Below are 15,393 nucleotides of genomic sequence, written 5' to 3'. Positions count from 1 at the left end.
AAAAAAAAAAAAAAAAATGGAGAAGAGAAGAAGAAGAATAGAAGATATATAAGAAGATAAGAAGATAAGAATATTTTTTGGGTTTTTGAAAATTTGTTGAGTTTCACGTTTGGGTTTTTGATTTTTCAAGTTGATTTTTTTATTTGGTTTTTGATTTTTTGAAGATTTTTTGGGTTTGAGTTTTTGAAAATGGAGGAAAGAAGAGAGAGTGAGAAAATGGAGAAAAGAAGAGAGGGAGAGAGCTGGGCCATGGGGGAGAAAATGGAGAAAAGAAGAGAGAGAAAAAATGAAGAAAAGTAGAGAGGGGGAGAGAGTTGGGGGAGAGTTGGGCCATGGGGGAGAAAATGGAGAAAAGAAGAGAGGGAGAGAGCTGGGGGAGAAACATGGTCGGGTGAAAATATATATATATATTTGATGTGTCAAACGGAGTGACACGTCAAAAAGGATTGCAAAATTTTTTGACGTGGCACTGTAGACACATCAAAAATCTGAAATTTTTGATACCCCCCGTTTTAACCGTTAAGAAATGCCAAAAGGGGTTTTTGACGTGTCAATACCATTGACACGTCAAAAACTCCTAGTTAAAAATTCTCAGCATTTTTGTAGTGTGACTTTTCATCATACCATGTCCCTTTAGAAGGTTTTCACAAAATGTTTTAAAGTTTGATGGAGATTACAAAGTGAAAATTTTTATAAAATAGGGCATGATTCATGATAATTTTAGTTCGAGGTATAAAATCATTTGAATTTAAAACACAACAATTTTACACATTTCATTTTCATTATCACCACAACCTCATATCATCACATCATATCCTCATTTTATCACATCAACGCACCTGTATATTAACCCCCATAGGGTGGAGGTGATCTTATCATATACAAACTCTATTATAGGTGATCTGTAACATATTAGTACACGAGGCACATTAACCCTTGTACAGTTGAGGTAGCATGTAACACTCTGATCCCATATTAGGAAGATGAGTTGTCCACATAGAGTTAGTGATTTATAGAAAGATATTTATGTATGTTAAGTCTCACATTACTTACTTACTTGGTGAAACTGGGCTTTATAAGTGATTTTAAAAAAATTTCAAATTGACTAGTCATTTTGAGGTAATAGTACAGATGTGACTAACGCTTTTCATTGAGTCATTACAAATGGTGTTAGAACCAACTAGTAACACCATGTGGTATTGGATCATTACATGACATGGCTCTAACAAGGACGTCAGAGGTTTAAGGGGGGAGATTTTGTAACACCACTGTCCTACACTGGAAAGATGAGAAGTAGCCTACATACAATGGGTAGTTTATAAAGATAGTTATGAATGCTAAGTCTCATATTGCTTAGTTTCTAAGTGAAACTGTAATTTATAAATGATTTTACAGAAGTTCCAAAGTAACTAGTGCTTATAGGGTGATAATGTAGATGTGGCTACCGCTTTTTCCTAAGTCATTACAAATGATATAAGAGTCACCTAGTAATGTCATGTGGTATTGTAAGCAATGCATAGCGTGGCCCTAACGAGGATGTCAAGAGTTTAAGGAGGGAAATTTGTAACACCTCAGTCCCATATTGAGATGAGTTTCCCACATAGAATTGGTGGTTTATAGAAAGATACTCATGTATGCTAAGTTCCACATTACTTATTTACTAAGTGAAACTAGGCTTTATAAATGATTATAGGAAAACTCCAAATTGACTAGTTCTTTTGGGGTAATAGAGCAAATGTGGCTACTACTTTTTCTTGGGTTGTTACAAATGATATTAGAGCCACCTAGTAATGTTATGTGGTACTGGAGCACCGTATGACGTAGCCCTGAAGAAGGCGTCAGAGGTTTAAGGGAGGAGTTTTGTAACACCTTGGTCCCACATTGGGAAGATGAGGAGTAGTCCACATAAAGTGCTGTTTATAAAAATAGTCATGAGTGCTAAGTTTCACATTGCTTAGTTTTTATGTGAAACTGGGCTTTTATAATTGTTCTACTGAAGCTCCAAATTGACTAGTCATTTTGGGGTGATAACGCATATGTAACTAGTGTTTTTCTCTCAGTTGTTACATGAGGAGTTCCACGTATGAAGAGTTTATTGATGAGGAATTCAAAGAAAACGAGTTTGTTGATGCCAAATTTCAAGAAAATGAGTTTGTTGATGGGGAGCTCCAACATAAAGAAGCTATTCCCTCTCGCTAGTTTGTTGATTAGAATTCTAAACCAAATTATGATGTCGATGTTGATGATGAAGAACTTGTGGCAAGTTTTTCATCATATGATCAAGAAAATCAGTTGGATGAGGCAAGTCTCCTGGATAATATAAAAAATTTTGTTGATGAGAGTACTCTACTTGAGTTTGATGAAAGCCCTAAAATTGAAGAGTTTGATTTGGATGTTGAAGAATCAGGTTTTATAGATTTTCTTGGAATTGAAAATATTGTGTCAAATTCTCCTAACCATGATCTTGATGAATTTAATACGGCAGAGGAGAATCTTATGTTTAAACAAACAAAAATAATTGATCATTTATGGGAGATTTTCATGACGCATGAAGGGAAGGAGGTAAATGAAAGGCGTATGAATTGGAAAATGAACTATCTCAATATAGTAAGAAGAGTTTTTAGGTTGATTATCGCAATTTTGTGGTAATTAGGAAAGCATTATTTCTTGTGGGATGTTGTATTGTTTTGCTTTAGAAGCGAAAGAGATGAAAGAGATTGGTTGGTCATTCAAGGACCATAGGAATTCAAGGACAAATTCTCCCCAACTAGGGGAGAATGATGCAATGTGGTTTCCAATAATGCCTGATTTAATTAAAATGTCATATCTCAAGTTTCTGGCATTAGATGGAGGAAAGCTTGGTGGTCATTGGAAAGATGATTCAAAGGCCTAAAATCATGTTTCATGAAGTTTTGCTAATTCCAATATTTACTGGGTCAAAATAGATTGCGAAGAGGAGAATAAAAGGCTAACAAAAGTTGTTGTTCCTTTACAAGTTCAGTTCGAATTGAACTTAAAAAGAGATGATTAAGGAAAATTCCAATAAGAAGTGTTCCAAGTTTAGTTCAAACTGAACATGACGAGCTGAAATATTTTTACTAGTTTGAAGTGGTAAGTGTCTCAGTTTAAGCTAATTGTGGTAAATTTGTGTAACCTCCTTAATTTAGTATTCTATTAGGTTTAGGGTCTTGTTTACAATAAATACATGTTATGGGTGACTTAAGAACAAAGATTTTATGTTATTTTGATTGATTCTCTTTCTATCCTAGCTTGAATTCTTGTAAGAATCTTGATTTTGAGAAGAGTTATTCTCATATTGTTTGTCTTTGTGAATCCGCAATCGCATTGCATCAATTAGTATTAGAGACTAGGTACGCCGTATTAGTTGGTAGCAGATCCCATCAACTTTCCTACCATGGCACAAAAAAAACGCGATGGAGGAAACAAATATGTAAGCCTTGGTGTTGTGCATGAGTGCGGAGAGACATCTCGTGATGAACAACTAGCGGTTCGTTGGCAACACGTAGAGGAGCAGTTTGGTGTGGGACATAGGCAATTTGAAGAGCAAATCAGACACTTATGCGATCAACTTGCCACCACGGGAAGCCCAAACAGTTATCACCATAAACTAAACCTGTGTTATGCGGAGGAGGAAGATGAGTATGACATTGAGAGTGAACCTGTCAACTTGTTTGCGGGGCATGAAGTGCGGAGGGAGAACCTTGTAGCACAAGCTCAAGCTAATTGGTGAGAAACAGGATTCAAGCTCAACATCCTTGGAGGGCATTTGTGTAAATGTTATTTTTATCATAAATGAATAGTTATTCCACTACTTTTTGAGAGGAATAGCTATTCCTCATTTTAAGGAATAGTTATTCATGTGACTAAAAAACTTACCAAACTATGGAATAATTATTCCATTTCTTGCGTTTAATCTTTGTATCGAAAGCACCCTTAGGCTTACCACATTTTCATGCATTGTCCTATATATTAATTAGCAGTTTGGAAGTGCATGCTTTTATTATTTATACAAAGAAACAAGTTCATATATATTCAACCCCATGGCCGGGTTAGTTCATTGGCTAGAGACTACGCTTTATAAAGCGAAGGTCACTAGTTTGAATCTCCCATTAAGGCCACTTACTTATTAAAAAATAATAATAGTTTCATATCCAACTGCATGCTACAATTAAAATAATCTTTCTTCCACATTTTTTTTTATTTTTTTGTGTGTGGCCTAATGACACTATTCTTCCTCAATCTTTTCAGCTCCCCATAAACGAGAAAAGGTGTTGTCTCCTTCATTCCATAATTCCCATTGATGATGACATTCAACACCACCATTAACCCAATTCCAATCAAGCCATTCATCATCAAAGACCGAAGTAATTGATGAAGAGCAATTGTGCAACTCCCCATCTGCTGCATTCGAGCTCAAACTACTGCTCTCCCTTTCACTTGCTGTCTCTTTCTCTGTTCCCACGGCCTCATTAACACCCACGACCCCATTACCACTTGGATTCACCACCCGACCATCAAGAATATAGCTGAGTCGCATCATTTCACCATCTAGCCAGTCATATGGTCCCATCGACTCATTCTCTCTCTTCTCTGTGGGACATAAAACAACTGCACTGCTGGCACTCTCTTTATTAGGGCATAACCCTACACTTTTGCCCTCATCACAAGCCCCAAACATCCTCATTGTATTGTCTAGACAAGAGCCAGGTAGACGTTCTTTTTCTTTGGATGTTGAAGGTTCAACAACGTCACTTGTGGTGGTGCTCTCAGGATTTAATGAGGACATGAATTCGACGACAATATTTGAGGTTGTCTTCTTTTGCCTTTTCATCGCTGGTCTTCTCACTCCACCACGTCCGCCGCCTCTTCGCTTGCGTTGATCAGCAGCCACCGTGATAACGGAGGCCGGCAACGGTGCTTCATTTTCAGCCCTGATGAAGTTGTAAAGCTTTCTGCTTAAGTGAGTGTTCCAGTAGTTCTTTATCTCATTATCAGTTCTTCCTGGTAAATGCGCAGCTATCAAAGACCATCTGCAACAATATTATTCAAATCCAATCATATCAAGAAAAGAAAGGGAGAAATGCTAAATACTACACACCCCATCACACTCTAATCACCCCATCGATCCTACTTTGATCTTATTGGACTGATGCAACACTGCCTTTCAGCCGTTGGATTAGCTATTAAAAAATAAAAATTCAAAGGCCGATGGGTACAACCACATTAGGCTAGTAATGGGATGGGAGCAAGACGAGAATGTAGTATGTATAGTATTACTCAGAGAAAAGATAAATGTTATATATCACATTTTTATCTCTCAATGCTAGCTAACGTGACAGTCTCAACAAATTCTTATAATTTTTTTTTTTTTTAAAATAATGTCTGATCCAAAAGTTTGTTGGGACTTGTAAGGCGGAACCCTCAAAATTATGGGTCCACTCCTATAGCTTTCTCTTTCATTTGAGTATTTTTGGTGGAAATATATATATATAGGTGCCTCCAAATTTTTACTTACCCTTACGTGGCAGCAGCAACTTAAGTTTCTTTTTTCATCCTGACCCGAAATCATAAAATCTCCCTCAACCCACTTCAATTAAACTGAACGTTAATAAAATTTTTTGCTATTTTCATAATTTGTATAATCTTTACCCTTAAATGTAAAATAAATAAATAAACTATAGATTGAACAACTATGAAGTTAAATATTATTCGAAAAAAAAAAAAAAAAATTATCAAAATACAATTGCATATACCCTAAAAGAAAGTATTCAAGAATTAAGTATGTTTGGATTTGTGATTTTAATGAAATACGTGATTTTAAAAAATATAATTAAGTGTTTAATAAAATTACAGTTTAATTTTTAAAATTATATATATATTTTAAATGCAATTTCAAACAATATATTTTAATTTATGAAATAGCAGTGCATTTAACGTTGCCTTCCCCCATTAATTAGTCATAGCGAAATGACCTGTGCACCAAAGAATTGTCTGCCGTAGCCATTAATTAAAAGCGTACAGCATATATGTTAGTGGTCCATGGAGAGCCTAAATAACGAATTTTCGGGTCCTCTAAGTTTTGGGCAGCCCCAAGATCCTAGGGTTAGGTAAGCGCAAGAGAAGGTATTCATATATGGCGCACCTTGAGCATAGGGGGCAGTTGAATGACAATTGATGCATTTTCTTTTTCTTTTTTTCTTTTTTTTTTTAAAAAAAAGATTGAGGTCGCGTGTAATTCTTGTGGTATTATATATACTTGGTTAAATGAACCGTTAAATCTCGTCTCACCGACACCCTAGTACTGCCACACTATCACTATTAGTCTCTCTTCACCACCACCTTTTTAGTTTTTTTGGAGGGCTGAATCACTGTAATGGCCATAAGGGTGCTTTTGCCACCCATAAAGGATGGTCAAACTATCCCTTTGGTTAGTTAGGGGTGGAGTGGTTCAGCCACCCACAACTGAATCTTTCATATGGTTTTTGAAATGGTTTTGCCACCTTCAAAGCAGCTAAATGAGTTGTCGGTCACTCTCTATCAAGGGTAGAACCACACTTATATAAACTTCCCCACCAAAAAAAAAAAAAAATTAATTAATTAATCATCTAAATTATATGTATTTTATGAGTTAGAGATCCTCTAAAATTAATTTATTAATTACCTCCAAAAAGTTTTTTTTTTCTTTTTTCTTTTTTCTTTTTCTTTTTTTTTTTTTTTAAAAAAAAAAAATTTTGCTCCACCTAAAATTTTAGGTCCGGTTGTGCCCTAAGTGGTGGTGGTGGTGAGAGACTGGTAGTAATGGTGCAGAAGTGAGAATGGGAGCTATTATTGAAAAGAGAAAGCGTAATAGAATTTGAGCCATGCATTCAAAATGAACTGCTTATATTAGAGCTATATATTGCACATTCGTAGGTATGAAATGTATTAACTTGACATTTAATTTTTTATTTATTTTAAAAAAAGAACGAGAAAGGACGCAAGAAAGAAAGATGGTTTCCTGTGCACGTGTGTCCATGCTCTTGCATGAGCTGTGTACGTAATTCGGAAAAAGATAAATAAAATGCAGAGAATTGGTCCTGTAATTAGCCTATTCGTTTAAAATGCAGATTCTTTATGAAATTGTTTTATTAAAACTTTGTTTGAGGAGAGATCTTTGAATTATATAGAAGGTTGATAAAGTGAAATTCATAATATCCAGTAAGTTCAGTCCTATTTTATTTTTAATAGGTAGTTTAATCAACTAGAAATCATACCTCATGAAGCAAATGTTACTAATTTGAATTCTCTTCCTCCCTTTCCCTTTCACTAGTATGATTGGTATATGTATATATATATATGGTTTGAGGAGGAAAACAAGTGTATAGATATGAACGTACCTATTACCCAAAGCACTATGCAAATTAACAATGGTCTGTTCCTCTTCAGCCGTGATGTTTCCTCTCTTCAAGTCTTCCCTCAGATAATTTATCCACCTCAGTCTGCAGCTCTTCCCACACCTTAACAAACCTTCAAACCACCATCCACAAAGTAAATTAAACAATATTTTAAGACCGTTTAAAGCTCGATCTCCCTCAACACGAGTCGGGTAAAGCTAATTTACTCCGAACATGCATCCCCGGGTATTAAAAGAAAGAAAGAAAGAAAGAAAGAAAATTAAAAAAGGAAGAAGAATACCAGCATTCTTGGGCAAAGTCCTCCAAGAGCCTTCACCTTTGGCATGGATGTAGTTGGTCAAGATTTCATCTTCTTCAGCCGTCCATCTCCCTCTCTTCAACCCCAACTTTTCACAACAAGGTGCTCTCCCCATCTCTATGGAGTTCTACTCGAAGAGAAAGGAGAGTACTGTGGAGTATACAAGCTGCTCGATCTCCCCATCTCTATAACGTTATATCATATATATATTTATGCAGGGAAGACAAAGGTGATGGTGATGTATGAGCGGTGACTAAATTTTGTGTCCCCTCCCTACGGTTTAATTAATATATAAGGCCACTTGAATTGCAGCAGTTTTAAATAAGGGTTAAATATCTTTCGGCTCCACCTGGTTTCAACCCTTGTGGGTTAACAACTTTATTTTTTGCTCTTTCGGTTTCAATTCGTATTATAAATGGTTATGAGTAATGGATAAAAACTGAAATAGTATTTCCGCCAATCTGCCGTCTAAAATTTGACGAAAAACCACATTAGTACCATTAAAAAATTGACATGAGTCCATATACTAATTAAAAATAAAAAAATAAAAATTTTAAAATTAAAAATATTAAAAAATAAGAAAATAATAATAATAATAATAATAATACAGGGGAAAGGGGTTGGCCTTGGGGTGTTCGGCCACCCCTTTCCCCATTTTTTTGATTTAAAAAATTTTCTAATTTTCTAATATTTTTAATTTTAACATTTTTATTTTGTGTTTTTAATTAATATATAGACATGTGTTGATTTTTTAGTGGTGCTGACGTGGTTTTCCATCAAATTTTGGACGAAATTTAGATGGAGGTATTGATCATCTTCGTTTTTTGCCATTACCCATGTACCATTTGTGATACGAATTGAAACTAAGAGGACAAAAAATAAAGTCGTTAAACCACAGAGAGCTAAAATGTATTTAACCCTTAATCATGATGTGTATATATATAAAGAGTAATGTTAGGTACCATCTTTTTATCCTCTTAAAATCTTCCTAAAGTTGATGTACCTTTTAAAATCACTATTAAATTTTAGATGAATCATACTTGAATTTTGATCCAATGGTGATTTTAAAAGCCACATCAGCTTTAGGAGAATTTTAGGAGGATAAAAAGATGATGCCTAGTATTACTCATATATAAAAAAAGTCAAAATAAAAACAGTTTTTGTCGTTAAATTTGGCAATTTAATTAATGAGACAAATACCTCTCACAGCTACAAAAGGGTTATATTCATTCATATATATATAACCTTGATTGACAAGTTTCACAAGAATATATCATTTCATTCTGTCGTCTTAACTCTTAAGAATGGACAGATCACAAGCATTATTGAAAAGCTCTCTTAATCGAAAACCATGTTTCAATTTAATTCTTTCTAACAAAAGAATTAATGACACCAAACACGTCTCATCGTTTTAACTTTTAAAATCCAACTTTGTTTTCAACATATATATATATATATATATATATATATATATATAGGTAAGACCAAACGCCCATAGACATTTATATATTATGTTGAAAAAAAAAGCTAGGTAGTGAGGAGAAAAGAAATATTTCTTTAATGTTTTCCCAGCCATGCATGGAAGTAGCAGAAGCCTAGAAGAAGCCTCTTGTTGATGCAGATGTAATTAGCCGATGAGGTAGAGTATAGCTGTGGGCGATCTCATTACATATAATGCTTTTGAGAAAATGTGAGAGAGATTTATTGTCTCAACTACCAAGCATGTGCATCGTTTTCATCGTTATGGAGAAGCAATTTTGTATGACGATGATTTCAGAGATATTGGCTTGGACTCAAAATAGGGACCATTTCTGTGAATGTGTCAAAATCAATTTGGAAAACATTGAATTGGATCACATGCATGGTTTTAAGAAGGCCAAGCATACTATATTTATATTATTATTATTATTATTATTATTTTTCTGGTGTAAGTGGCAAAAAAATAAAATGAGAAAATAGTGAAAATAAATTGCCACTAAGAATTTAATTGTTTAATTTATATTCTAACAGTCATTTTCATGTGTGGGTTCAAACTCCATCTTAAATTAAGTGATTAATTGAAATGAGAATGTTAATTAATAACTACTTATCCCAAAATGTTAAGGTGATGAGAAGAGATCATGATATTAATCACTTAATTTATATTATATAGACTAGGGTTAATTTGGTTAGTTGTTTTAAAAATGAAAACATGAAAAAACACAAAAACAGGAAACAAGTTGAACCTGTTTCCGAAAAATGTTCTTTAATTGCTGCTGTGAAAAAACCATGCATGCAGGAAACAACAAAAACCTGTCTCTCCCAAATTGCATCCTTAAGCTGCTTCTTTTTTAATTTTTATTCTTATAGTTTTCTATGACAGACATATATAGGTTTCTATTATTAGACTTTTATGTTTTTGTTACTTGTTATAGCCATAATTGTAATGCTCTTCCAAAAGTAAGTAGTTGTTTTTATGATTTTCACTTCAATTCCTGCATCCGTGACTTCCAACTGGCAATTACAGTTTTTTTTTTTTTTTTTTTTAATGAATAGGTTATATTATTTGTATTATAAGATAATTTTCTAGTTATAATTGTTTCTTTATGTTTTAAAATTATTAGCTCATAACTTGAGTTATGTGCGGAATTTTTCATTATAATTTAATTTTAAAATTTAAATGCATCTTGATCGTACTCTTAAAGACATATAAAAAATATATTTCACCTCTTTAATTTTTTTTTTTAAAAAAAAAAACATTTAGCAAGAGGAAAATCTGAATTTTGATTATTAAAACATTAATAATATTTGTGTGATAAATATTATATTTCAATACAAATTTAACAAATCTTTTTTTATGAATACAAAATAAAATAAAAATATTTTACTCAATATTTAATGCAATCAAATGAATCATTTCACGTCATGTTCAATGCTTAATTATCTCTTTGGTTAGCCTGTTTCTAGCAGTAGTGTCCAGATTCAACAACAGCAGCAGCCGTCCCTTTCACCTTGTCATTGTCTTTTGGCTTCTCCTTGCGCTTGGGTTTCATCGATATTTTTCTAGGAAACTTAAATCGGCTCATTGTGTTGCTGATCTACTCTTTTGCCGATGGCCCAAGCCCGTACGCCCTACTACACGCTTCTCCCCGGTGCCACTGTGCGTCTGTGCTCTGTAGACACCATACTTTTTCTCTCTTCTTTTTGGCATGCGCTGAATGTGGTTCGTGTGAGCTGGAGTGTGGATCGTGTGGATCTCACGCGCTGGGTTTCATATGCCATTTTCTTGCTGGATCTTGCCATTGATGTTGGTTTTCTTTGTTTTGTTGTGTTATCCTAGCCTTTGAGCTAAGGAGGGATAGCTTCGGTGTGAAGGGTTTGTCTCACGATCGGGTCAATAGAACTTGTTTCTTTAGGGATAAGACATACTCATATATTCAGATTTAGTTTACTTAGAGCAGATCTGTCCCTTAAATGAAGTATGCATATGTGTTGGGTTGGAGGAGGTTGATACGTTTTTTATTGTTAGATTTTCGGTGTATCTACGATGTTGTACTTTTCATAACTTTTGGCTATATTTCTCTGTAAGAGCTTTACGCTCAGGATCTCTTATTATGTAATGAAGATGAAAGAATTCCCTAAAAAAAAAAAAAAATTATCTCTTTGGTCTTTTGAAAGTTTTTTTATTCCTTTTATGGACAACAATCAAATAAATTTGTGTCTTATTTTGCTTTCAAAAGCAAAAAATTCCAAAAAAAAATATTGGAGTAAATCATACAAATGAAAAAAGAAAATCCATAAAAACATTCAAATCAATTAAAAAGATAAGACTCTTAATTTTAATTTATTCCTTATAAATTAAAACATGTTAAAATATTTGTTCTCATGTGAGTTGTTTAAAATGAAAATAATAACAAGAAGAAACCTGTGAATTTTGATTATCAAGGCATTAGTTTCTAATATTATGGGTACGATATCAATTATATTTCAATGCAACTAAAAATTCATAAAATTTTAAACATTCTAAAAAAATACAAAGCAAACTAAACAAAATATTTTTTATGTATACAAAATAAAACAAAATATTTCACTAAATATTTAATGCAATCAAATCAATCCTCACATAAGGTTCAATGCTTAATTCGAAAGTTTTTATTTTTTTTTCACTTAGCAATCAAATAAAATTTTACCTTGTTTTGCTTTCAATAGCATAAAAACACTTTAAAAAATGGTTGAAAATCAAGTATATCACATAAACCAAAAAAAAAATCCATAAAACATAAGAGCCTTTATTTTTGTTTTAAAAAATTAGTTTCCATAAGTATATATGATTTAAAATGAAAAAAAAAAAAAAAAAGGAGCAAGAAGAATATATGGATTATAATATAGAAAATTAACAAGAATATTTAATATTGTTAGTGTGATATCTATAATATTTCAATACAAATCAAACGCATATCTATATGGCCGATTTTTATTTTTATTTTTATTTTTTTGATGACCATTATGAGTAGTTAACATAGTATGTTTTTAAATTTTAAATGTCGTCTTTCTATAGTTTTGGAGAGTAATAAACTTTTAATGACGGGTTCACTCTTTAAAAATGATGGGTTTCAATGTTAAAAAATTATGTTTTAAAACCGGTTTAGCCTTTAAAAAAAATAGACTCACGCCACATATCGCAAATTGTTGCACGCTAAACTATCTAGTTTGTTCTTTTTGACAATGTTTTTCGTATAGTTTTCTTTTCTTAATATTTGGACGGCTCCTACAATAAATGATTATCTAGCTCCGCCTCAAGAAGCAATTTGGTAACCGAGCATAGGCGTATGGAATATGTAGCACCGGGTTCGGCACTTAATTAAATACCGAAAATAGGGGGGTGGGCAAAGCTAAGCAAATATGCTGCCGGAAACCATAATGGAAGTAGGGGCAAATTAAGCCTGAACCAGTTGGTTCCTAGGACTTGTATGGAGAAGGTAGTACTCGCTACTGAATCCAGCATCCCCTATGTAGGCAAAGAAATTGGATATCTGCACAACCATTTTTAGGTGGTCCTCGATCCTTATATATATATATATATATGGAAACCAGAGTGTAAAGGCATTCAATATGGTGCAATTAATGGTGCAATTAATAAGGATGAGGAAGCTGAAGGCAGTGAAATGGCATTGATAACAATCCGGCGCAGTCGAGCTGCCGTTGGCTGCTAGATTCAATAGGTTGGGGGGAGGGGGGGGGGATGCCATTCACGGCAATGACTTTTAGCATACAAAGTTGCAAAGCATTAACAATATTTCAGGTAAATTCAAAATCCATACAAGTCAACCATTAAATTGGAGTTATTAGATGTGTGAAAAACCTGGCTCAAGGGTTCACGAGCCTCCTAGCAAATCTCTATAGACTATAGGGTTTAGGCGACCCACTAGCACCATGGGGGACAATCAATACGTCATATGCACATGAAGTAATAAACATGATCTTTACCACGCATGTTGTGGTCCAAAATAATGGGAGAGATCTGGGAGGATGTTACGAGGCCATCCTTTCCAATTGTACAACTCTGTGTTAACTGTTAAGGGGTAGTTGTAAAGTAGCAAAAAAAGACACTATCTTGGGTGGTGAGGCGAAGAACCAGATTGGTTTTTTTTAGGTCCAGCTTGGTAGGGATCTTTGATTGAATGTTATGCTCATACAATTTTTTTTTTTTTCTTTTTTTAAAAAAAAACACACACACCTTTCAAACATAAATCAGTACAGGTTGAGGTTGGCATTCATATCAAACCAGCTGTGACTTACAACTTACATGAGAGTATCACATTCTTTGGAAACTATGGACTCAAAGAACAATGCCGGTGTTTTTAATTACACGATTAATATTTACCAGTCAAGTATCACTACAATGATACAAAATCGAAGACCAACTTGTGCTTTCTCGCAAATGGATGTGCTTCATATTTGTCCTATATCCATTCAGAAAACCAGTTGAATTTACTATAACTTTGTGAGGTGAAAACATATTTACTGCTCATATACATATTTTCCCTCAACCTGAAGATTATTTTCATCAAGAGTGTAAAGAACTCAAGAGTCTCAGTCTCGCCGAAGATCAACAACATCATACTTCAAATTGGGGTTCATATAGACATGTGAACAATGCTCATAAATTGGGCTCCCATCAGATGGCTCCTCGTGGGGATGAAAGCCACGTTGTTGGCAATGTCTAATCACAGACACACCGCTTGGATCAGATAAATGAAATATGCCATGCGGACTGCAGTAGCATGGAAACCAGTTAGAGTGCTAATTTAGTAATATTATAACTAACATAAATAAAGTGCTAACTATTTATTCCCTTTAATCATATTAATCCCTTAATACACAATCTAGTAACATTGATCAGCACTTTTACTTTCAAAGTGAAACACCCAACTGTTGCATTTGCGAGCCTTCAAGTCTGCACCCAAGGAACAACCGTAGGGCTTGCCAATGGATACACATTCCCTATGGTTTCCCTCTTACATTTGGCACAAACTTGTAGGAGACTCGAAGTTATTTGTAACATACTGTATGCAATTCTTTTCTATCATTCACAAAGGAAAACTCACAGTAGTCTGCTAATTCAACATTATTTGTAACATTAAACATTATATTATTTGGTTTGCAATTACATTTGATGCAATAATCACTCGGTGATAAAAGGAAAACAAACCTCGAAGTATCTGTAGGGGCCATAACAATTGCAATCGCTTCTGGTAGCATAATCTACAATGATACCACAAAGAAATCCTATCAGCTAAGTAAAAATACAAGATAAGATAACAAGAGGAAACCAGTGGAAACATAACAAATATGGAAATCTACATGCAGTTTCAGGAAGCAAGCATTTAATAGATATTTGTCATTATCTATCATAATTTCATGTTAATGAATAGTTGCATTAGCTTATTAAACAGAATACACATAACCTAATTCATTCAAAAAGATAGAAGACATAATTGTTAAAGAGGTAACAACTAACAAGGGACACGGCCTTGGGCCCAAGTGACATAAAAGGATCCATATAGCCAAATCCAATTAGCTGGTATTAAAGGCTTAGTTGAGTTGCGTTCGTACAATTTTGAGAACAAAATAAAGAAAGCACTGAAACTTGCACCAGTAAACGCTTAAAAACATTCCAGCTTAACCAACAGTACTGAACTTTTAAATTAGAAAACAAGTTATCTATCAACAAATTATTCAACTAAGCAAAAAGCAGTGGAAGCCAGGAAACATATACCAAGTGAAGTGATACCATCTGTTACCTGGTAGGAGTAATGAGTGTGCAGATCTACTGATGACATGAAGCAGGTCTGTGATGGGTGTGTCTGAAAATCAAAATAGTAACAAACAGAATGGTTAAAAAACCAAAACAGCTACCAATAAAATATCCATAGAAAAAACAAAAATGGTTAAGGGGTAAAAAAACTGAAGTCAAGTAATCTACAAGTTGATCGCATGCCAAAGTCTGGCCTTTCCAACAATCATCATTTTCAAAATAAGCTTTTTTTTTTTTTTTTTTTTTCTGTAGGGTATCAACAATACAAGTATAGCACATCAACTCCTAAACAGAGTCCACACGGTTTTTTACTGCTTACAAAACCAAAGGGGCTAACGGCATGGAGACGAACACTCAAAATAAATAAGATAATTGAATTATTT

General features: G+C 33.9%; 2 protein-coding genes across 2 annotated transcripts; both read right to left on the bottom strand.

The window, feature by feature from the left end:
- Positions 1–4,048: 4,048 nt before the first annotated feature.
- On the bottom strand, positions 4,049–7,873 carry LOC132163787 (transcription factor MYB30). Its single transcript, XM_059574162.1, has 3 exons — positions 7,696–7,873; positions 7,398–7,527; positions 4,049–5,051 (listed from the first exon to the last, which is right to left on the bottom strand). The coding sequence occupies exons 1-3, from the start codon at positions 7,826–7,828 to the stop codon at positions 4,247–4,249; spliced, it is 1,068 nt and encodes a 355-aa protein (XP_059430145.1). The 5' UTR covers positions 7,829–7,873; the 3' UTR covers positions 4,049–4,246.
- Positions 7,874–13,528: 5,655 nt separating this feature from the next.
- On the bottom strand, positions 13,529–15,090 carry LOC132167503 (AMSH-like ubiquitin thioesterase 3). Its single transcript, XM_059578498.1, has 3 exons — positions 14,997–15,090; positions 14,405–14,457; positions 13,529–13,966 (listed from the first exon to the last, which is right to left on the bottom strand). Exons 1-3 carry the CDS (start codon positions 15,033–15,035, stop codon positions 13,786–13,788), a joined length of 273 nt encoding a protein of 90 aa, XP_059434481.1. The 5' UTR covers positions 15,036–15,090; the 3' UTR covers positions 13,529–13,785.
- Between the last annotated feature and the right edge of the window lie 303 nt (positions 15,091–15,393).

Source organism: Corylus avellana, chromosome ca1 (genome assembly GCF_901000735.1).
Source record: "Corylus avellana chromosome ca1, CavTom2PMs-1.0".
Lineage (NCBI taxonomy): Eukaryota > Viridiplantae > Streptophyta > Magnoliopsida > Fagales > Betulaceae > Corylus > Corylus avellana.
The sequence above is the reverse complement of the archived record's forward strand: the minus strand, read 5'-3'. Positions and strand labels throughout refer to the sequence as shown.